The 21,055-nt window shown below is 49.5% G+C and overlaps 2 protein-coding genes across 2 annotated transcripts; one reads left to right on the top strand and one right to left on the bottom strand.

Annotated features, from left to right (window-relative positions):
- Positions 1-99: 99 nt before the first annotated feature.
- Parp3 (poly(ADP-ribose) polymerase family member 3) lies at positions 100-10,020 on the bottom strand. The gene is made up of 11 exons (XM_013359365.4): positions 9,639-10,020; positions 8,657-8,842; positions 7,979-8,104; positions 7,609-7,791; positions 7,273-7,405; positions 6,959-7,185; positions 6,543-6,692; positions 6,264-6,350; positions 5,852-6,029; positions 4,606-4,761; positions 100-4,182 (listed from the first exon to the last, which is right to left on the bottom strand). The coding sequence occupies exons 2-11, from the start codon at positions 8,834-8,836 to the stop codon at positions 4,013-4,015; spliced, it is 1,590 nt and encodes a 529-aa protein (XP_013214819.2). The 5' UTR covers positions 8,837-8,842; positions 9,639-10,020; the 3' UTR covers positions 100-4,012.
- Positions 10,021-10,257: 237 nt separating this feature from the next.
- On the top strand, positions 10,258-19,368 carry Rrp9 (ribosomal RNA processing 9, U3 small nucleolar RNA binding protein). The gene is made up of 15 exons (XM_005326977.5): positions 10,258-10,542; positions 10,829-10,911; positions 14,529-14,638; positions 15,033-15,100; positions 15,182-15,223; positions 15,494-15,620; positions 16,328-16,452; positions 16,533-16,625; positions 17,024-17,124; positions 17,208-17,342; positions 17,427-17,489; positions 18,066-18,211; positions 18,293-18,372; positions 19,003-19,076; positions 19,201-19,368. Exons 1-15 carry the CDS (start codon positions 10,456-10,458, stop codon positions 19,292-19,294), a joined length of 1,428 nt encoding a protein of 475 aa, XP_005327034.1. The 5' UTR covers positions 10,258-10,455; the 3' UTR covers positions 19,295-19,368.
- Positions 19,369-21,055: the final 1,687 nt, after the last annotated feature.

Here is a 21,055-nt window from a genome sequence, read left to right as displayed (position 1 = left end):
CAAAAAAAAAAAAAAACCTAAATTGGAATTGGAAAAATAGATATTTTGTAAGTTCTGAGCCATGTTTGCCAAAAGGACTTAAAAGCAATGACACCCCAGTATCAAGGAACACATTTATTTCCCAGGTCTTCAATTCTAAACACCACTGCCTGCTCCAGAGAGCCAAGTCTCCTTGGAGAAATGGCTAATTCCAGATTTGTACAAGATGAACCTCGAACATCCTGTGATGCTAGAAAGTAAGGAAATGCTCAAAAGATGACAGGGGCACTCAAGGGAACTTCTGACCAAATCTGGACAATTTGAAAATCAAAATAAATAATGATAGTAATGGATTAAAATCCATTGGATATAGTAAGAATCCACGAATCTATACTAATAAGGAAAGAAAGAACCAGGCATGGTAATATCACTTGTAATCCCAATTCTTGGGAGGACCAAGCAGGAGGATCAAAATTTGAGGCCAGCCAGAGTAACTTAATGAGACCCTTTTCTTTCTTTCTTCTCCCTCTCCTTCCCCTTCCCCTCTTCTTCCCTCCCTCCATCCCTCCTTCCTTTCCTTCCTTCTTTTCTTCTTTCTTGAATCCAGGGGTGCTTAACCACTGAGCCACATCCCCAGCCCTTTTTATACTTTTTTAAATTAAAAAAAAAAACTTTTTTGTAGTTGTAGATAGATTGAATGCATTTGTTTATTTTTATTTGTTAATTTTTTTAAAAAAAAATTTTAGTTGTAGTTGGACAATGATATCTTTATTTATTTTTATGTGGTGCTGAGGATCCAACCCAGTGGCTCACACATGCAAGGCGGGTGAGCTATAGCCCTAGCCCTTGTTTATTTTTATTTTTATGCGGTGTTGGTGTTGAGGATTGAACCCAGTGCCTCACACTCTGGCAAGTGCTCTGCCACTGAGCTACGGCTTCAGCCCCTTTTTAAATTTTTGAGGCAGGATTTCAATAAGTTGCTTGCAGAAGCTGGCTTTGAACTCGAAATCCTCCTCCCTCAGCCTCCTGAGCTGCTGGGCTTACAGGCATGTGCCTCCTCACCCAGTTTAGTGAGACACTTTTCAAGATAAAAAATATTTTTAAAAGGGATGGGGGCCCGGGCACAGTGGTACACACTTGTAATCCCAGAAGCTGGGGAGGCTGAGGCAGGAGGAGTGCAGTTCAAAATCAGCTTTAGCAATTTAGCAAGGCACTAAGCAATTTAGGAAGACCCTGTCTCTTAATAAATTATAAAAAAGGGCTGGGGATGTGGCTCAGTGTTCAAGTGGTTAAGTGCCCTTGGGTTCAATACCTGATACAAAAAACAAGGGGTAGGGGGTGGGGAAGTAGCTCTATGGTAGAGTGTCTAGATTCAACTCCTAGTACTGCCAAAAGAAATTTAAAATGAAAAAGGAAAAATGGAAAGGAGAAAATAAGTATAAAATAAACAATGGAGCTCAGTAATTTCTATTTGTAACCATCTTAGTAAAAATTGAGTCAGGTGATTGAGTTCAAGTAAATATTATTGATGGATGCTGAAGTTTGTGGGTGATAGTTGAGGAGAAATGGGTATTTATAGCTCACATTTCCCCAAAGATGACTGGCTAATTACAAAGGGCATAAGTGGCAGTGTTACAGTGGAGAAACTTGGTGGATATGCCTCAATGAAGTGATTAAATTTAATTAATGTCTCCAAGAAAAGGACATGTCCCTCCTGATATAATTCTCAGAAGGCACATCATTTTATGTAGTTTCCTGCCCATGAAATACCTGAATCTACTAAGGACAAAATGCCAGAGAAACTCAAATTAAGATATATGAAACATCTTGCCTACACTCTTTGAGACTGTCAATAATGTCAGTTATGAAAGAAAAATAGGATTGAGGAAAAACTTTGGATTAATGGACACTAAAGAGGTACAAGAAGGCACTGGTGCATACCTGTAATCCCAGTGACTCGGGAGGCTGAGACAGGAGGATCCCTAGTTCAAAGCCAGCCTCAGCAATAGTGAGGTGCTAAGCAACTCAATGAGACCCTGCCTCTAAGTAAAATACAAAACAGGGGTTGAGTACCCCTGTGTTTAATCCCCAGTACCAAAAATAAAATAAAATAAAAATAGTAACAAAATAAAGAGACATAAGAGTTGAATACAGGCATGACCCTAGACTGGGTTCTGACCTGCTCTCCAGCACCAGTATCACCTAGGGGTAGGGTCACCTGGGGTGATAACTGCTATTGATTTCATGATTACAGAGCTATTCCCCTCCAACAGATGCATAACTTGTTTGTAATATCCAGAGATGAGACATACTAGGACATCTGATGCTAAGACATGAAGAATGCTTGATTCACCTGGCAATGTCTAGGGTAAAAGTCGGAATCACAAGGTGGGTCCCTGAATGATAAACAATTTAATTAGTTGTGAGGGTCCTTTTTGGAGAATCAATGATTAGAGGAGGCAGAGTTTCAGTGTGGCCCCTGGGTGGGCTGGGATAAGTGTATGATCCATGTTAGCCCATGTGAGTACCCACTCCTTGGAGTAGAACTAGAGCTGCCATGTGCTGGTTCACCACAGAGAAAAAGGAGGCCCAGGCCTGGAAAATTGTGGCACAAACAAGCAGAGTCCAGAGGTTCATGTTTAATAAACTTGCCTGTGAACATCAGATTTAACATATTGTGAGGAACATACCTATCAGATGTATAGACTAGGCCAGTGTGGATAGCCCTGGTGTGTGTGGAATCTGGCCCACTCTCAGCCTGTGTCCCTCTAGCCACATAGCCTTCAATGGGCTGCTGCATTTGGGTCCCAGTAATGAATCCATCCCTACCCCTGCCTTTAGGAGGAAAAACTTGGGTCACAGCCATACTAAGGCTAACAGGGATTAGAGGAAAGGGGGTTCACTTTCTGAGACACAGGAGGGCCTGACAAGAAAGGGTGATTGAAGTAGTGAGCAATCTCACTAGTCCAAAGGAAATGAAATCAATATGAACAGATGTCTGCATGCTTGTGTTTATTGCAGTACTATTCACAATAGTCAAGATAAGGAACCAACCCAAGTTGTCCATCAGTGGATGAATGAGCAAATAAAATGTTAGATATATATATATATATATATATATATATATATATATATAACAGGATACTATTCTGCCTTAAAAAAAAAAAAAGAAGGAAACCCTGTCATTTGCTACAACATGGATGTGAAGCTAAGTGAGATAAGTCAGGCACAGAAAGATAAATACCACGTGATCTAACTTACATATGGAATCTAAAAAAATTGAACTCATAGAAGTCAAAAGCTGGAGGGAAGTGAGGTTGGGAAGATGTGAATCAAAGGATACAAAATTCACCTAGGAGGGATCAGTTCAAGAGATTGACTATAAAATCTATTATATAGGTACTGACAACGTATAGTCATTTTTTGCTTAATGATGAGGATATGTACTCAGAAACACATCATTAGGCGATTTTGTGATTGTGTGATTATTATGAGTGTGCTTATATAAACTAAGATGGCTACAATGTCACTAGGCAATATAATCTTATGGGGCCATTACAGTATATGCAGTTCACTGTTGACCAGAACATTATTATAGGGAACATGACTGTACTGTATTTTTTTTTTTAAAGAGAGAGAGAGAATTTTTTTAATATTTATTTTTTAGTTTTTGGTGGACACAACATCTTTATTTTATTTTTATGTGGTGCTGAGGATCGAACCCTGCGCTCTGTGCATGCCAGGCGAGTGTGCTACCGCTTGAGCCACATCCCCAGCCCCTGTACTGTATTTTTTTTTTGCGGGGGAGGGGTGCAGGTCTCATTCTGTTGCCTAGGCTGGCCTTGCACCCCTGGCTTCAAGCCATCCTCCTGCTTTAGCCTCCTGAGTAGCTGGAACTACAGGCCAGTGGGCCAGGCATGAATTATATTCTTGGGGGCTGTTGAGAAGGGGTGATATGGAGATACCAGAGATGAGAGGAAGATTTAAGATCATGGTCCAGCCCCTAGCAGGACCTGGTAGACGGGCAGGCAGCTCAGAGGTGAACTTCCAGCAGATAGCGTAGACGACACTGGCTCTCCTGGTAGATAAGGTACTCGCTCTGGCTAAAGTGGGAGCTGCTGAACTCTGGGCATTGCAGGGGCGGGCCCTGGGGCACTGCCACTCGCTGGCCATCCAGCTCCAGCTCAGTGTCCTGGGTTGGATCTGCAAGGCACAGAAAGGCTCATGGGTAACCCAGGGGTCACTGGCCCCTGGCCTTACCAGTTTGTCCTGTCCCCTACACTCCCCACTTCTGATACAGGGAAAACTCTGCTCATTCCCCATGTACCCACCTCCAAGCCACTGTACAGGCTGGACTTTCTGCCTGGAATATCCTCCCCCATTTCTCTCTGGGAAACTCCTACTCCTACCTACTTCAATGCTCACTTTTTAAAGCCCTCTCAGATGCCCAGGAAGATCTGTTGACAGTTGTTGGGTGACGAAGTTAAGGACTCCAGTGAAGGAGGCTTCTTCTTTTTGTCCCTCTCCATAGTTCCCTCCTCTCTAAAAGTGTCCCAGTGCCCCATCTCAGCCCCTCCCCTATCCTCAGGCCTCTCTATTTTCCCAGGTGTGTGTGGGGGGGCTCACCAGGCTCTGTGTGGCCTCGGGCGATGACACTGTCAAAGCCAGTGGGTGGACATGTCAAGCTGGGATCATCGATGGTGATGTGATACTCTTTACCCAGGGCCACCTCGCCCAGGAACATATAGCCCACTTGTTTGGACCCACAGCGCATAGGAGTAACTACAGGACATAGGGAGGCTCAGTGAGGAACAGCTCAGACCCCTGACTGACTTGGGGTTAGTCAGGGGTCTGAGCTGTTCCTCACTGAGCTGAAATGACAATGTTATCTTTGCTGGCTTTTTTTGTCCCTGCTCTTTCCTACCTCACCTGCTCCTCACTCCTTGCCCCCTATTGCCAGTCTCTGTCTTCACCAAGTCAGTAAAGTCTTCCCAGTGACCAAACCCACGGAGGCATCTTTCTCTTCCTGGTCTGCTCTGCTGATATTGTTGCTGGAATCTTTCAGACCCCATGCTGGGACCCCTCATGCTAGCTCTCCTGAGGCCCCCAGCCACTCTTTCTTAGGCTTCTCTGCCCTTCCAGTGGAACCCTCGGTGTTCAGCCTCATCTGTCCTGGGACGAATCCTTGCATCTCTTTCTCTTGGATGGGTGAGTGGTAGTGGCTTCCAATGATGCAATCAGCCTGGTCTGAGGAGCCTAGCTGGGGAGGTCACTTCAGTGAGGACACCCTGGACCCAAACTCAGAAGTCACTGGAGATACCTTTGACTCTCCCCAACATGCTGCTGCTCATCCCACCACCCACATATCCCTCTTCATGGATTCTCTCCCTTCCATCACCATAGCCCTTGGCAGGGTGCCCACCACATCTGGCCTGAGTGACAGCCCAGACTTCCTGCAGTCTCCAGCCTCTGCCACCTCCCCAGTGGCAGTCACTGAAATCCTGCTATGTACATGTTCAACTTTTTCTCATTGCTCTCTGGAGAAGGCCCCCTTGATGGTCCTGCATCCCCAGCCCTTGGCTCCAACAGGCATTGCTTTGAGTTTCAGCATCAGAACGTGCCTGGAAATCTTGGCCTGCTGCAGCCTCGTCCCCTTGCCTTGAAGGTTCCTCTTTCACCCCTTGCAGGTCTGGTTGGTGCACTCATCCTATCTATCTCACCTCTACCAAGTGTCTCCTCTGAGGCTCTCCAAGCCTCAGGATGCCCCACTGAGCACAATGGTTAGTAACCCTTTAAAGGTTCCTCTCTCAGGTCCACCACGAGTTTCCAGTGGATAAAGACCACCTTCACACCCTCACAGGGCTTGACTCACCATAGCAAACTGACTTGCTGTTCTCTGAGGCGAAGTAGATGCCCTTGCCAACACGGCCACCAGAATGTGGCATGATGCGGAGCCCACTGGTGAGGATAGCAGCCACCACGGCCACATTGGTGCCATGCCACAGCAGCCTTCGATTACCCAGCTTGGAGTGGGCCTGGAATCTATCTCCCTGGGTGGGGGGAGGGATGGGAAATAGGAGAGGCCTGCCATGCAAGGACCCAGAAGGTGCCTCTTCTGTTGTTTAGATGGGGTGACCAAGGCCTAGTCCCCTCTGGTCATTCACACCTAGGCTGGCAGAAACTGGTCAGAGTTGCTTAGCCAGCTCACCAAGGGGCAGATAAGCCAAGGTTATCTCTCTAAGGGACAGGGTGGCGATGGGGGAAGGGCTGGGAGACTCTCTTACCTCTTTTTCTCGGTTCACTTTCCAAATGTTTTGCAGAACAGGGCATCTGTGTTTGTTGCCAGTCTGTTTTAAGTAGTTTTGTATCACCTGTGGGAGAGCAGAAGCTGGGTGCCAAGGGTGGGAGACTCCAGGACCCACCCCTCTGATCCCTCGAATCCCAGAGTTCTCCTTGGGTCTTAAGGACACAGGGAGAGGAGGCTGAAGGCCAGGTCTCCTCTGGGCACCTTGAGGGTAGCTGGGCAGAGGAAGAGGGACAGTGTTCTGCGGGGCCCAACCTACCTTGTAATCAGGAGCCTCGGAGTCCAGCAGCTGAAGATGACACTTGAGGAGCTGGTAGTCCTGGTCCAGAGGGTGTGGTACCTCTTCCACTTTCTCCTCCTCCCTAGGGGCTGCCTGCAGGGTCTGGGCCAGCTCGATGTCTGCCAGCACCTAAGATGATAGGCACAGGCAGCTTGTCTGCCCACTGGACCTCCAGCCTCCCGCTCCTCTTCCACATGTCTGTTCCCAAAGCCACCGAACCTGTTGTCCACCTGTCCGTCCCTACCCCCCATCTGTCTGAATTTCCCTTCCCCTGTCCCTCAGCCTGCCCACTGTAGTCCATCCCACTGGACTTTCTCGACTCTTTGACCCCCACATCTCTTTCCCAGTCTGTCCGTTGGTGTCTCTCTCCTGCCTGCCCACCTGCTAACCCTCACCAGCAGCATGTCCTTCTTCGCCTGAAGAAGCTCAAGGGAGTTGATGGGCGGGGGCCGGATGCGACCGAAGTTGTGTGGGATAACAGTGTAGAAGTGGGAGGACAGATCCTCTAGGCTTTGGCTACTATCCGTAGGGGCTTTCAAGGCCACCTCCAGTGCCTCCAAGGCCTCAAAACCCCGTGCAATCTGCTGTTTGCTCAATTTTCCCAGGGGCATCTTCTTCAGATCTGGGGGAATGGGAGAATGGGGGGACTCAGCCTGGCAGCCCTGCCATCCCAGGGTTCTGCCACCCTGCATGACCCCTCATCCCTCACCCAGGTTCATGAGGGTCATGGCATTCTTGAACATCTCCTTGCTGAAGATGTTGGTGATGAGTTTCTGGGTTGCAGGGTCCAGGGAGCAGGGTTTCACTTGCTTAGTCACAATCCTCAGTGGGCCTCCATCCACCTGAGGACAGAGGGCCCCGTTAGTCAGGATCAGCTGCCCTTGGAGCAGGGCATGGCATTAGACAGAGACTGGCCAGACACAGAGGCCAGAGAGGGAGGTTGGTGCCTGAGGTTGCATAGTTGGAAAGTGACAAAGCCCCACAGCTGGTCCAACCAGTCTCCTTCCTCTACCCAGAGCCCACCCACCCATCTCAGCCTCTTTACCTTCGCCTCCAGAGTCTCGTCCTCTCCCTGTACTTCGATAAGCGTGTACTTGCCAGGGTGGGCCACAAAGTGGTCTCGCTCTGCCCAGTTGTTCTTAGTCTTCTCCCGAAATTTCTTCTCAAAGTCCTTTTTGGCATCTTCTAGGCAGGTGAAGTTGTTGATCTTTGACTGGCCCACCTCTCCCTGCAAGTGACAACCTTCAGGGGTGTGTCCACCATAAATGTTTGCTCTCCTCTATGTTAAGCCAGGCCTTGTGCTAAATACCCCTGGAGCCTTGGAGGTGAAGGGAGACAGTCAGCAGCTGTGGCCTTCTGGGGACCCTGGGGAGCATGTGTTTATCAGGAAGAGATGGGGACGAAGGGACACTTACCACCCGGCCCCAGCGGTTCCAGCAGAAAAACTTGCCACCCTCTTCCAGTAGCTGGATGATGTAGAACTTATTGTTGTTTTTTCCAATGTTGGTCTGGTTCAGGGTGCAGTCATAGTCTTCATGCACCTGAGCAGAGGCAAGTGGAGGGGGGTGCTGACTGGGGTTGGATGGGGTGCCTGGTTGAACACCAAGAGGGGTCTGATGAGAACAGGAGTCTGATTGCTTTGGGGCATCAGAGGCAGCCTTGTCCTGGAGCTGGAGGAACCGTGTCTCTGCATTCAGGGATGCTCTTTGAAAACACATGGCTAAGCCCTGGCATGGGGGTGGGGAGTTCTGGAAGGACATAGCTCTGCCCCAGGTAGCAAAGTTCAAGGGGGACATGGCTCTGCCCTGAGGGCTGATTTGAGGGGATATGGGTGAGCCCTTGGAACATGGAAGGAGTCAGAGCCCTTTCTTGAGTGTGGTGGGGGAAGCCTCCTGGAGGTCTGATGGGCAGACATTGACCTCTCTTGACCTAATGGGATACAGTCCTGACCTCTGTGGTCTTGGGAAAATGTAGCTTTGCTCTGAAACTTACTTGGGCCTTGAGTTACCTGGCCAGAGCTCAGCTCCCAAGGAGGAGGGGTGTAATTGTATTTAGAAGGGAGCAGGCTCCAGTTGACTAGGGATGTAGCTCACCTGGGTCCCGGCGTTGCTGCTGAGTGGACAAGTGGGGTCCACTCGGATTATACGCTTCTCTTTGGGTGCAGCCCTGAGGGCCTCAGCCACGGAGCAGAAGTTGTCTTCCTCTCCTGTCCCTTGACGTCCCTTCTTCTTGGGACTCTCAGGCTGCTCCACAGCCTTTCGTTTTGGAGCCATGGTTGTCTTGGAGCACAGGAGGTCTTTAGGCTTCCATGGTCTCTGTCCGCTACCCAACCTCACAGCACAGACTGGCCCACCATGACCTCCCCACTACCTATATTTCTAGTCTGGACCCAAACCAGCTCTCCGGCACTCACACATGCCCCTTCCTTCAGTTATAAGAACAAGGTCAGGACTTGTCCAGTTTGCTTGCTCTGGCCAAGGAACAGGTTGGTTTCCTACTCTCTCTAGTTCTTCAGTATGTCCTGAGGTTGTACAGAAAGTGAAAGGAGAATCTCCCCCTCCCACTTGTGGGCTCCACCCTGTTCAGAACACTCCTTTCTGTCAGCAGGCTAAACTTGGCATGGTTGCTGGGCTGAGTCACTGAGCTATGGGGGAGGGTGGGCAGCGGCAGCTGGAGGATGGACAGCACTCCTTGGATCAAACCTCTCTCTAGAGCTTGGGCCCCATAGATGCAGAAGCCTTTTCTTAAGATACTTAAAGAATTCTGGGCTGGGTACAGCGGCGCACACCTGTAGTCCCAGCAGCTCTGGAGAGGCTGAGGCAGGAGAATCATAAGTTCAAAGCCAGCCTCGGCAAAGAGCAAGGCACTAAGCAACTCAGTGAGACCCTGTCTCTAAATAAAATACAAAATAGGACTGGTTGAGTGTCCCTGGGTTCAATCCCCAGTACCAAAAAAAAAAAAAAAAAAAGAGTTCTGGGGTGCCCTCCAAAGTCTAGATCAGTGGCTCTGAATTACCAAGGATCAGGGGCCAGTTCTACCCACACTGTCCTGCCCTACCCTGCAGAGGATACTCACCGAATACAAACAGGAACCTGGGAGAAGTGGCTGCCACCAAGCAGTTCACTTTGTGAACTTCCCTCGGCAGTCTCAGCAACCCTCTGTGGACCTTAGGTTTGACTTATGGAGGGACTTCCCAGCAATCACCAGGAAGGGGAGAAGTAGGCTGGTGTACAATTCCAGGGCCACCAGTGGTATGAGTCAGAGGCTGGGCAGGCTGAAGTCGGTGGCCTGTCCCACGGATGAGGGGGACACTGACATGGACCCATCCAAGGCCCAAGAGACTGGCACGCTCTTAACGCTGCTCGTCCAGCCTGGGGCATGCAGCACATATCGACCAGTTTGACCAGTGTCTTGGTCCGGGGTATGGGCAATGCCTTCCACCGCCTGGACAGCCCCCTGTTTTCTAGAGCCAAGCTCATTCACTCTTGCCTCCACACTCGAAGGGGAGGAGTCACGCAGAAACCCGCATCTCTGGCGCCCCCCAGCGACCACGGGGCGCAAGCGCAGAGGAGGCCTTCTTGGCCCAACCCCTCCCTATAAATCAGGCAGCAGCAGAGCGCAAGCGCCACAGCCGCTGGCCGGAAGCGCCGGGAGAGTTGCTTCCTGCGGTAGCCCAGCGCCGGAACCTATGGAGTCTCTGGGAGGCGTAGCCACGAGCCTCTGTCCTATGGACATTTGGGGGCGTGACAGAACCCTCGGGTGGACCCAATGAAGTTGCGGGAGGCGGGACTCGACGGGCGGCAGAAACCTGTCATGGCGCGGGGACTTGCCGAGCAGCCGAGGGTTTAGTTGCCACGTGAACTTTCCAGCAGCGTCTGCAACTCTTTGCAGCATGTCGGCCACCGCGGCAGCTCGTAAGCCTGGGAAGCAGGCCTCCCGGGCCGGGGCCGCTGCAGAGCCCAGCAAGCGGCGACGAAAGGTGATCATGGGGTTTCCGTGGGTCGTGGTCAGTCTTACTTCTGAGACACGGATCATGCATTCGAAGGACCCGAACCAGACTCCTTCCCCAGCCCTTAGCCTAAGATCCCAGCTGGAGCCAGCTTCGTCCCCTTCTCTGTTAGCCAAATCCCGGAAAGCCTTGCGCTTGACCCAGGCCAGGAGCTGCAGCCTTTCGCAGTCCTGGGACTCTTGAGGGCCCACAGGGGCTCTTGGTCAGTGCAGGGTGGCGAGAGACCTCTGGCCAAAGAAATGGTCCTATCTTCTAGGCCGACTCTGCGGGGAACAGGAAGAAGCTCAAGGATGGCGGCAAGATGAATGAGGAGATCTCTAGCGACTCTGAGGCTGAGAGGTAAGCTGTTCTTAGTGGAAAGGGAAACAGGCTTATCCTGAATGGAAGACTCAGTGAATCCGGGCAGAGCTGGGCCGAGGACCCACGACTTCAGGCCATGGCTTTTAGATCGTAGCTTTTCCCTCTATAATTTTGGCCCTGAGACGTCTCACCTCTACTGCGGTACCTCTGTGCAGAGACCCCAATGGGATACCATTGAGAACTCCTGGGCTCAAGACAGGGCGCTAAGCACAGGGCTGGACTGACAGGCAAAGGGAGAAGAATTCAAGGCAAACTTGTTAGTTCGCTGTTTTCTCACAGCATTATAATTACTGGTCTTTATTCTTTTGATTTAAGATGGGTTTCACTATGTTGCTCAGGGAGGCTTCAACCTACTGGGCTCAAGTGATCCTCCTGCCTCGGTATCCTGGATAGCTGGGACTATTGGCACGTTGTGCTCTCCCACAAGTCTTTTTGACATGCTAGGCAGTGGCTTCAATGAGAGCAGGCAGGTGAAGAGAATGTGTTCTAGTGAGACATACATACATCTTCCAGTGGTGTGTAAATAGGGCCTGAGAGATGAGGAGGAGTTTTATGGAGACATAGGGAGGGCATTCAGGGATCAGAAGAAAGTCGGGGAGGGTCAGTGTGCCAGAATGGGAGGGGAAAAAATGGAAAGGCAGGTGGTGGGTGCATTCAGAATGTGGAGGGCTTTGAATGCTTCCCTCATTTCTCTGGGTGATGGGGTGGTAGCAGGGTCTCAAAGAGCAGGCAAGGCATTTTTTCCTACTACATGGAGGCTTTCATTTCAGGGAATCCTAGTGCCTTCCTATGAGTTTGATACAGAAATTCTGCTTCTAAAATTGAGTATGTGTTGCATTAAGTTGCCCACAGAAAGACTTAATATGTTTTCTTAGTCCTAAGATTAGTGTTAGTGTACATGTGTGTACAAGTGCAAGTGTGTATGTATACATCAGGCCCTGTGCTAAGCACTTGTAAGTACTTAAAATGTTTTATTATGAAATACATCATCTACAAAGAGTGAATGGACTATATGGCTGGGGAGGTAGCTCGGTTGCAAAGCACTTACCAAGCATGCACAAAGTCCTGGGTTTGAGTACCAGCACTGCAAAACAAAAACAAAAGCATATTTGTATATGAAAAGTAAAGATAAAATGGTGAACCTCTGCTCACATTCCACTTAGGTTAAGAACTAGAACTATTATTCCTGATTCCAGTTAATCATTTCTTTGGTTTCTTTCTTTCTTCTTTTTTTGGCAGTACTGGGGATTGAGCCCAGGGCCTCACACTTGATGGACAGATACTCTTTCACTGAGCTACATCCCTACACCTTTCTTAATTTTATTTAAGGCAGGGTCTCACTAAGTTGCCCAGGTTGACTTTGAACTTGCCATCCTCCTACATTAGCTTTCTGAGTAGCTGGGACTACAGGAGTGGCCATTATGTGTAGCTTACGAATCTTTTAAAAGGCCTGGCACAGTGGTGCATGCCTATAATCCCAGTGACTTTGTAGGCTGAGGCAGGTGGATTGCAAGTTTGAAGCCAGCCTCAGCAACTTAGTGAGGTCCTGAACAACTTAGCAAGACCCTGTCTCAAAAAAAAAAAAAAAAAAAGTTGGGGATGTAGTTCAGTGGTAGGGCACCCCGGGATTCAATTCCCAGTATCAAAAGAAAAAATAATCTTCAAAAATTTTTTTCTCATTCAGCTATAATTTATATACTATGACATTCAACTTTTTTAGTTTATAGTTCTGTAAATTCTGACAAGCACAGAGTTGTATAGCTACTATCACTATGAAGAAATAGAAGGTCTCCTCAACCCCATCAAACTCCTGCTACTACCATCCCCCAGCCCTGACAACCACTGTCTCTAAGTTGCCCTTTCCAGAATGCCTTATGAATGGAATCACATAGTGCATATGCCCTTGCTTTCCTTTAGAGTTCTATCTCCTGTGTATTAATCCTTAAACAACAATTGATTGTTAAATAGAAGCTCAATTCTGGATGTGTAAGGAAGGGGCCTGGTCTGGCCTTGGCTTTCCTGAGGGTGAGGTCACGAGTGAGTCCTAGGAAACACAATTTGAGTACCTGACAGAGACTCGGTATCTGCAGGTATATGATTACAAGGGATGAGTTCCTCTGGATTTTCTGTTTTGGAGTTCCTGTGACCTAACTTCATCTCCCAGGAGCAGGTCAAAGCAGGACCCATCTTTGAATGAAATGAATGCCTTCAGTTCAGTTGGTTCAGGGTCTGGAGCTTAGGAGGGACAGCGGGAACTTGATCAGCACAAGACCAAGTCAGATCCAGTTAGTATTCACCAGAGGTTGTGCTCATGGTGCAGGATGGTGTCATGGCAGTGAGTCTAGGGTAATGACAATTCCTGTGTGTCTGCTTGGGTCCTTGTGTCAGATTGGACTGGTTTCTCCCCATGTTTGGGGTGATTGTCACCTTGGGAATCTGCCTTTTCTGTTCTCTGTGTTGATCTGTTGTTTCTCGTACACCATGTCATCATCCTTCTTAGATTACCCTCTTGTTTGGGAAGTGCATTCTTTACCCTTCCTAAAAAAGGGAGAAAGATTCTATGTCCTGTTGTTCATCTGACAATGTTTTTGAACCTAGATAGCCTTGTACATGCCAGACAAGAGTCCTATACAACTTAGCTACACTTCCAGCCCTTTTAATTTTTTCCTTTGAGTCAAGATATGACTAAATTGTCAAGGCTGGATTTGCAACTTGCCCCCGCCCCCTTTTTTTTAAGTACTGGGGATTGAACCCAGGGACACTTAACTACATCCCCCACATCCCCAGCCCTTTTTATTTTCTATTTTGAGATAGGGTCTCATTAAGTTGCTTAGGACCATGCTAAGTTGCTGAGGCTGTCCTTGACCTTGCAATCCTCCTGCCTCAGCCTCCCAAATTGCTGGGATTATAGGTATGTGCTACTGCACCTGGCTCCTGGCGATATCCTGATTTGTCAATTGGTGCCTTAACTGGGCAGGGGATCCCAGGGGTTGGCTCACCCTCCCTTCCTTCCTTCCTTCCTTCCTTCCTTCCTTCCTTCCTTCCTTCCTTCCTTCCTTCCTTCCTTCCTTGAACCCAAGGCTATGCACATGCTAAGTAAATGCTTTATCATTACAACCCTTTTTAAAATTTTTGAGACAGGGTCTTGCTAAGTTATCCAGGCTGTGTCTTTGCTCAGCCTCCCAAGTAGTTGGGATTATAGATGTGTACCACTGTGCCCAGTCAGGGACTGACATTTTCATTCTGAGCTTTGTGTATAAGTCTCCTTTGTCTTGTTCTCAACATTGCTGTTGAAATGTCTGAAGCCATTTTTGATTTCTTGACCCTTTCTCTTGGAAGCCTATAGAACCTTCTCTTTCCCTAGAGTTGAGAGATTTGAGTGATCTCTTTGGATTTTGGATAATTTTACCTTTGCAGGGCCCTATGTATTTTAGTTTGGTAAGTCATATTCTTCAGTTTTTAGCATGTGTAGTTGCTGGTCCTGAGGGCTTCTAGGGATGTGGAAGGTTAAATGGCAGGAGAGCATTAAGAAGGCACAGTCGTAGTGACCAGAAGAGTGATGTGAGCTCTTCAGACCCAGCCTCCTCTGCCCACAGCCCAGCTCAAGGGAAGATTGAGGAGGAAGAAGAGGAGGAGCTGGAGGAGACTGTGCAAGAGAAGAAGCTGCGCTTGGCCAAACTCTACCTTGAGCAGCTCAGGCAGCAAGGTGAGCCATGGGCAGGCCAGCCAAAGGCCAGGGACTCTGCTGAAGCCTTCCTCCTGTCCCTGCTAGAGCCTCAGCTACCTGACATGCGACTGACACAGTTGCTCAGTGGCTGCCAAGGCTTGCCGGTGTTGGCTGCCTTGTGAGCGTGGCTGAGAGCTCCAGTGGTCCTCCAGGGGCAGGCTAGACCTGCAGGGGGCTTTAGACCGATCTGATAAGTTAGGAGGAGATTGTCCAAACTTGCATCCACTCTGTGGAGGTGGACCGAACTTCCCACTGGACATAGACCAAGCAAGCATTTAGGGCCCAGCCCTGGAGTGGAGCTGTGGAGGTGGAAATGGAAAGGGAAAAGAAGGACCTTAGCCCTGGTTTTTGTGAATCGATCTGTCCTGCACAGAGGAGGAGAAGGCTGAGGCTCGTGAATTTGAGGAGGACCAGGTGGCAGGACGCCTGAAAGAGGATGTGGTGAGTGTGGAGGGAAGGTGAGTTCTGGGGGAGGTTGGTCCTGCTCCCAGGACCTCAATCCTCTCTTTTTTTTCCATACAGCTTGAGCAGAGAGGCCAGTTGCAGAAGTCAGTTGCAAAGGAGGTAAGAGGGCAGGGCACTTTGCTATGAGGTTAGAGGGAATCACTTGTTCTACCTAGATTAGCAGGCAGATGGTCCAGTGGGGCTCAGGTTGTGGGGTTCTTTGTTCTGAGACACAGTGTATACCTGGGCAGATATGGTTTGGTAAGGTTCTTATCCTTGGCAGCCATTGGTCTTGTTTTCCTTTTGGCCAATGTGGGTGGGAATGGATGGTGTTGGGGGTGGGTCTCATAATGCCCCTGACTGCAGTGACCCAGCATCTTGCCTGCCCAGATCCAGGCCCCAGCCCCGGACGACATTCGAGTTTTACGGGGCCACCAGCTGTCCATCACGTGTTTGGTCATCACTCCTGATGACTTGGCCATATTCTCCGCCGCCAAAGACTGCACAATCATTAAGTGTGAGTGAGATCCTGGATAGGATGTAGCCCCTGGGGATAGCCTGGAGAGCAGATTTGGGGAGAGGGAGCCATCATGGCAAACTGAGCTCAGATGGGGGAAGTCTTCAGGTTTTCTATCAAAGAGGAGCTTTCTGGGTAATAGCAGTTGCTTTTGCTCAGCAGTTGGGCTTATGAGCTCTGTGGAACTGGAGACCATTAAGTAAAGAAAGGACAGTGACTTAACAGGAATGAAGCTGCAGGTGGGTGGTTGAACTGGAAGATGTTTGAGGTTCTGCACAAACTAGGATTGAGTCTCTAGTCCTTCTGGGTTCCCAGCTATCAACAGCTGAGCACAGTCCTCATCCACCCACAGTAATCACAGGAAGAACTCAATACCTTCAGTCCCAAAATACTTAAAATTTTATTTTAGTTTTTTGCAATTCTGGGGATCAAACCCAGGGTCTTGTGCATGGTTTGCAAGCTCTTCCACTGATCTATGCCACCAGTCCCCAGAGCACTTTTGCATCCCTTCTCTTTTGGGGGCTTCATGGTGTTGTTTGGGACTACTACCCCCAGTTAACTGGAAACTGATGTGACTTGTCCAGAGGTTCACAGTAGCTGAACTAGGTACTTTGACTCGAGTTCCCTTTTTCCTTGCTACCCCTTGAGGGGGTTGTCAGTCTGTCTTGTCTCCCATCCCAATATCCTCTGTCCTCTTCTGGTGATAGGGAGTGTGGAGAGTGGACAGAAACTGCATGTGATCCCACGTGTCAAGAAGGATACTGAGGGCCAGCCTCCTGGCCATTGCACCCACATACTCTGCATGGCCATCTCTTCTGACGGCAAGTATCTTGTAAGACTGGGTTGACCCTGGGGCAGGTAGGAGTCTGGGTATGTAGTGCATGCCTGTAGCCATGGTTCTCATCCCTGCAGGCCTCGGGCGACCGCAGTAAGCTCATTCTCATTTGGGAGGCTGAGAGCTGCCAGCACCTATATACCTTCACAGGACACCGGGATGCTGTGTCGGTGAGGAGCTGGGCCTTCCTGGATGTTTAGCAGGCACCTGTGGAGTAGGCCTGGCACTGAGCTAGGGGTCTGCTGTCCTTAGGGAACCTGTACTCTGGGGTAGTTGAGTGGTGTGTAAAGGACAAAAATGGGCTGATGGCATGGGGAGTTGCTAAGGGAGACCAAGTTCAGCTTGCACAGGGTCAGGTCAGAGAAGCCTTAAGAACTCTATCTGCTTAAGGGTACACAGGCATGCTTCTGGCTTATACAAAGCCTCATGGAGGGACCTCACAGAGTGTTCTTGGAAAAGCTGGCTCCCTGTGTTATGTGACTTGCTTTCAGGAAGTCCTCCCTAAGCTCGACCTCTGACTTCTGCTATAGTCCAGGTCCCCTTTTACCTTCTCTCCATGGAACCTTAGGGGCTGGCATTCCGCAAAGGCACCCACCAGCTTTATAGCACATCCCATGACCGCTCTGTGAAGGTGTGGAATGTGGCAGAGAACTCCTATGTGGAGACACTGTGAGTATCCTCAGGCAGAGGGTGCATGGATACAGGTGTGTGGGTTCATTTGTGACCCCATCCCACTCTATTCTGCCCTCAAGCTTTGGGCACCAGGATGCTGTGGCTGCACTGGATGCTCTGAGCCGGGAGTGCTGTGTGACAGCTGGTGGCCGGGATGGGACTGTGCGTGTATGGAAGATCCCTGAGGAGTCTCAGCTTGTCTTCTATGGCCATCAGTAAGGCATCCATCATGCCAGATGGGAGGGCTCCATGAATGGGGTGTGGATCTGGGCCATGCCTCTAACAGCCCCTTTCTCTAGGGGTTCCATTGACTGTATCCATCTCATCAATGAGGGGCACATGGTGTCAGGTGCAGATGATGGGTAAGAGCTGCCTTTTTTTAAGTGCATCAGTTATACATAATGGTGAGGTTTACTTTGGCATATTTATAAATGCATATAATATAATTTTTTCCATTTAAGTCCCCCTTCCTTTTTTCCTTCTTCTCCCTAGTCCCCTGCTGCCTTTTTTTGGGGGAGGGTGCCGGGGGAGGTGTTGTCAGGGATTGAATTTGGCACTCGACTACAATGAGCCACATCCCCAGCCCTATTTTGTGTTTTATTTAGAGACAGAGTCTCACTGAGTTGCTTAGTGCCTCGCCATTACTGAGGCTGGCTTTAAACTCACAATACTCCTGCCTCAGCCTCCTGAGCTGCTGAGACTATATTGCATGCGCCACCGTACCTGATCCTGTTGCTGCCTTTTTGATGCTTCTGATTACTGTCTGTGACTGGGCCCTGAACTTGCCTGGTGACTACCCTTTATAGAGGAGGTGTAATCGTTTTCATAGGTGCTAGTGACTTGTTTACACCTCACAGCTATTGGGTGTGCACTTGATTCTTACCTGCTCTGTGCCTTTCTCTCCTGCCCCACCCCCTCATTGCATGCCCCGTTTACAGCTCTGTGGCCTTATGGAGCCTCTCTAAGAAGCGGCCACTTGTCCTACATCGTGAAGCTCATGGACTGCAGGGGATGCCAGGCCTGGAGCAGCCCTTCTGGGTGTCATCAGTGGCAGCCTTACTTAACACGGACCTGGTGGCCACAGGTGGGGACCCTGTGAGGTGGAGAGTGGGGTGGGTCCAGGGAGGCTGCTACAGGGTTTGCTCACTGTCTGTTTATTCCTCAGGCTCCCACAATAACTGTGTGAAGCTTTGGCAATGCGGGGAGGGCTTCCAGCGTCTTGACCCTCTCTTTGACATCCCCCTGGTAAGTGGGACTTGACTGTTTAGCCTGTCTTTGCCACACTCCCTGGGCCCCTGGAGTCCCTGGTCCTTGGAATGTGCTCATTGACTTCTTCCTGACAGAAGCAACCCTTATTAGGGCTATGCCACTTCCTAGCAGTCTTATAGGAACCCTCTCTTCTTTTCTCCTCTGCCCCTTCCCTTCCTCCACTGCTCTCCCTGTCCCAGGACATGTTCTGGGTGTCGGGTACAAGGGCAAAAGCACAAAGGCCTCGTGCTGTGATTGGTTCTGCATGACTGGAGCATGTGGAATTGACCATCTGTGCTGAGCGACCTGAGGGAGAACCACAGGATCTGTCAGTGATGTGCTGAGTGTAGGCCTCGGACAGTGAAGGTGATCCTGGTGTTGCTGATGCCCCACAACCAGGAGCCAGGCCCTAGGCCCTGCTCTTGATGGAATTAGTGTGCACTATCTTCTTAATCCTCCCCAACCCCCTGCCAAACTGGTGCTCTACCTCCCTGTTTCACAGATATGGAGGCCAAGGCCCTGAGGGGTAAAGGGCTGACCAAGCAGGGATTTCATTCTCAAACCTGTGACTGTGATGCTAGGTGTTGTTAGCTCTAATGTTTTAACCATGTTCCTTTTTCTCCTCAGGTGGGTTTTATCAACAGTCTCAAGTTTTCCAGTTCTGGGGACTTCCTGGTAGCTGGAGTAGGACAGGAACACAGGTACATGATGACCCCAAAGGGTTGAGACTGAGGGGTAAGATGGTGCTGGCTGGGCAGCCTGGTGGGGATGGGAGTAAAGACTGGATGGGGGCTGAGTGGTCTCAGCTGTTCTCTGGTTCTCTAGGCTTGGCCGTTGGTGGCGGATCAAAGAGGCACAGAACTCAGTCTGCATCATCCCACTCCGCAGGGTTGCCGGACCCCCAGCCTCCAGCTCCTGATGCTCTCATCTTCCTTATTTAAGTTCTTACCAGGTCCTGCCCCACTTTTTGTATTAAATGCCTCCCTTTGTGTACTTTGTGTCTTGCAGCTTCTGAGAGGGTGAAGCTGACAGGGACTGTGAATTGGCAGAGGCCTGGGGAGGGGCAGAACTCCCATGGGCTCTCAACTCTGTCCTTCTGTTGACCTGAGACCCTTTATTGTTTTCCAAAGAACTCTAGAAGGGGCTTTCAGCTGACTTCTGGCTTCTGGTCCCTGGGTATCCTGTATGACCTCATCAAGCTCACTCCCCACTCTGCTCTGGGCTGGAGCGGGATGAAGCTGCTTATCCTTCAAATGTAATTGACCACCTGATTATGTATAAGGAATGGTGCTGGGGCCTGAAAACTGAAGTGGAGACCACTGGGCTTGCCAGTCAGGCTGACCTACCAGGTCAGGAAGCTGAGATAGGGGTCTTTTGTGGGGGTTGGACCCTGGACTGAAGCCTATTGCCTGAGAACAAGGTCAGAGGTGGAGAGAGCACTGTCTCTCCAAATGGCAGAGCCAAGTCACATCACTCATCACAGCAAGAACCCAGCTGGATAAATGTATGAAAGTGATGTTCACTTTCTCTAATTATAACATTAGGTAATTTACTGGGCGAAACTGACAAGGAGTTGGAAAGGCATAGGAGTGCAACGATGGCACCTCCTTTTAGCAGGAAAATGAGAAGGGGGTGTTGAGGAAATCTTTAGCTCTTTGGGCACAACAGCTTCCCCTCTCAAGGGGTGATGTGGTCCCCTCAGGAAAGGAAGCCATAGCTCCTTCCAGCTCCCATGCTCAGGAGGCTTCCCGCCTCACTGATGTGCCTTGCATTTGTCCTGGGGCCCGGGCGGGGGGGTGATGTTTACTTGATCCCGTTTTGGATCAGAAGATATCGGTGGAATTCCTTTTGTTATATATCCTGCCTCAGTTGAGCTCAGCAGTGGCAAATATATCCTCTAAATGACTTGGGAAGCAACATGGAAAAGCTCCTGAGCACATGAACCCTTTCCTATTAGTATACTCCCAGGGAGGAATTACAGTTTGAGATGGAACAGCCCTGTGAAGATAATTTCTCCTGTGGCTTCTATTCTGCTCTGCCTTGCTCTGCTGGGGCTTCCTTGCTGCAGTTGGATTCTTGAGCAGCAGCTGCCATCACCGAACCTTGTGCCTTCAGCCTTTTCCCAGGCCCTTTTTTTCCACTTGCTTTGGCCAAGATCCAGCTATTCCATGAGGATGTGCCTTCCACCCAGCTCTCAGAGGTAGAGGGGATATTCAAAATGTCTCCTGCATCATGTAGTTATTGCTAGGAGACAAGTCATCAAAACTTAGGGTCTTAGCACAGTTATTGCCCATGTGTCTATAGGTCACCTGAGTGCTTCCCTCTGGTCTGAACTGTAGCTCTGGGCTGGAGGCTGTACTGACCTTGTTTAATCTGTATTTGGAGGCTGTCTGGTAGTGGGCCTGTCTAAGCTATAGGCTAGGAAAATTGAACACTGAAAGGTGTTTGATCATTCACCTGCAGGCTAGCTAAGGTTTGTTCACATAGTCTGGAGAAGATTCCAGGATAGTGAGCAGAAACATGGAAGTCATTTAGAGGCCCAAGTGGATGGTGGTATGGCAGATGAGCAAATGTTACTAAGCTACTCTCCTTTCTGCCCAAGAATGGGCCTAGGAGTTATGTCTGAACCTAATCCCTAGTCCTTGTACTAGAACTGGTCACAAGCCTTGACTCTAAAGAA

This window comes from Ictidomys tridecemlineatus, chromosome 3 (genome assembly GCF_052094955.1).
Source record: "Ictidomys tridecemlineatus isolate mIctTri1 chromosome 3, mIctTri1.hap1, whole genome shotgun sequence".
Lineage (NCBI taxonomy): Eukaryota > Metazoa > Chordata > Mammalia > Rodentia > Sciuridae > Ictidomys > Ictidomys tridecemlineatus.
This window is presented reverse-complemented; position numbering and strand designations above follow the sequence as displayed.

Excerpts from the sequence above, each read along its gene's own strand:
- Parp3 (XM_013359365.4), bottom strand. The coding sequence starts at position 8,836 with ATGGCTCCAAAACGAAAGGCTGTGGAGCAGCCTGAGAGTCCCAAGAAG. Across the intron at positions 6,030-6,263 it reads AAGTGAACCGAGAAAAAGAG|GGAGATAGATTCCAGGCCCA; the intron begins GTAAGAGAGTCT and ends CCCCCCACCCAG. Across the intron at positions 4,762-5,851 it reads CAGCAAGTCAGTTTGCTATG|TTACTCCTATGCGCTGTGGG; the intron begins GTGAGTCAAGCC and ends TATGTCCTGTAG.
- Rrp9 (XM_005326977.5), top strand. The coding sequence starts at position 10,456 with ATGTCGGCCACCGCGGCAGCTCGTAAGCCTGGGAAGCAGGCCTCCCGG. Across the intron at positions 15,101-15,181 it reads GACGCCTGAAAGAGGATGTG|CTTGAGCAGAGAGGCCAGTT; the intron begins GTGAGTGTGGAG and ends TTTTCCATACAG. Across the intron at positions 17,343-17,426 it reads CTTGTCTTCTATGGCCATCA|GGGTTCCATTGACTGTATCC; the intron begins GTAAGGCATCCA and ends CCCTTTCTCTAG.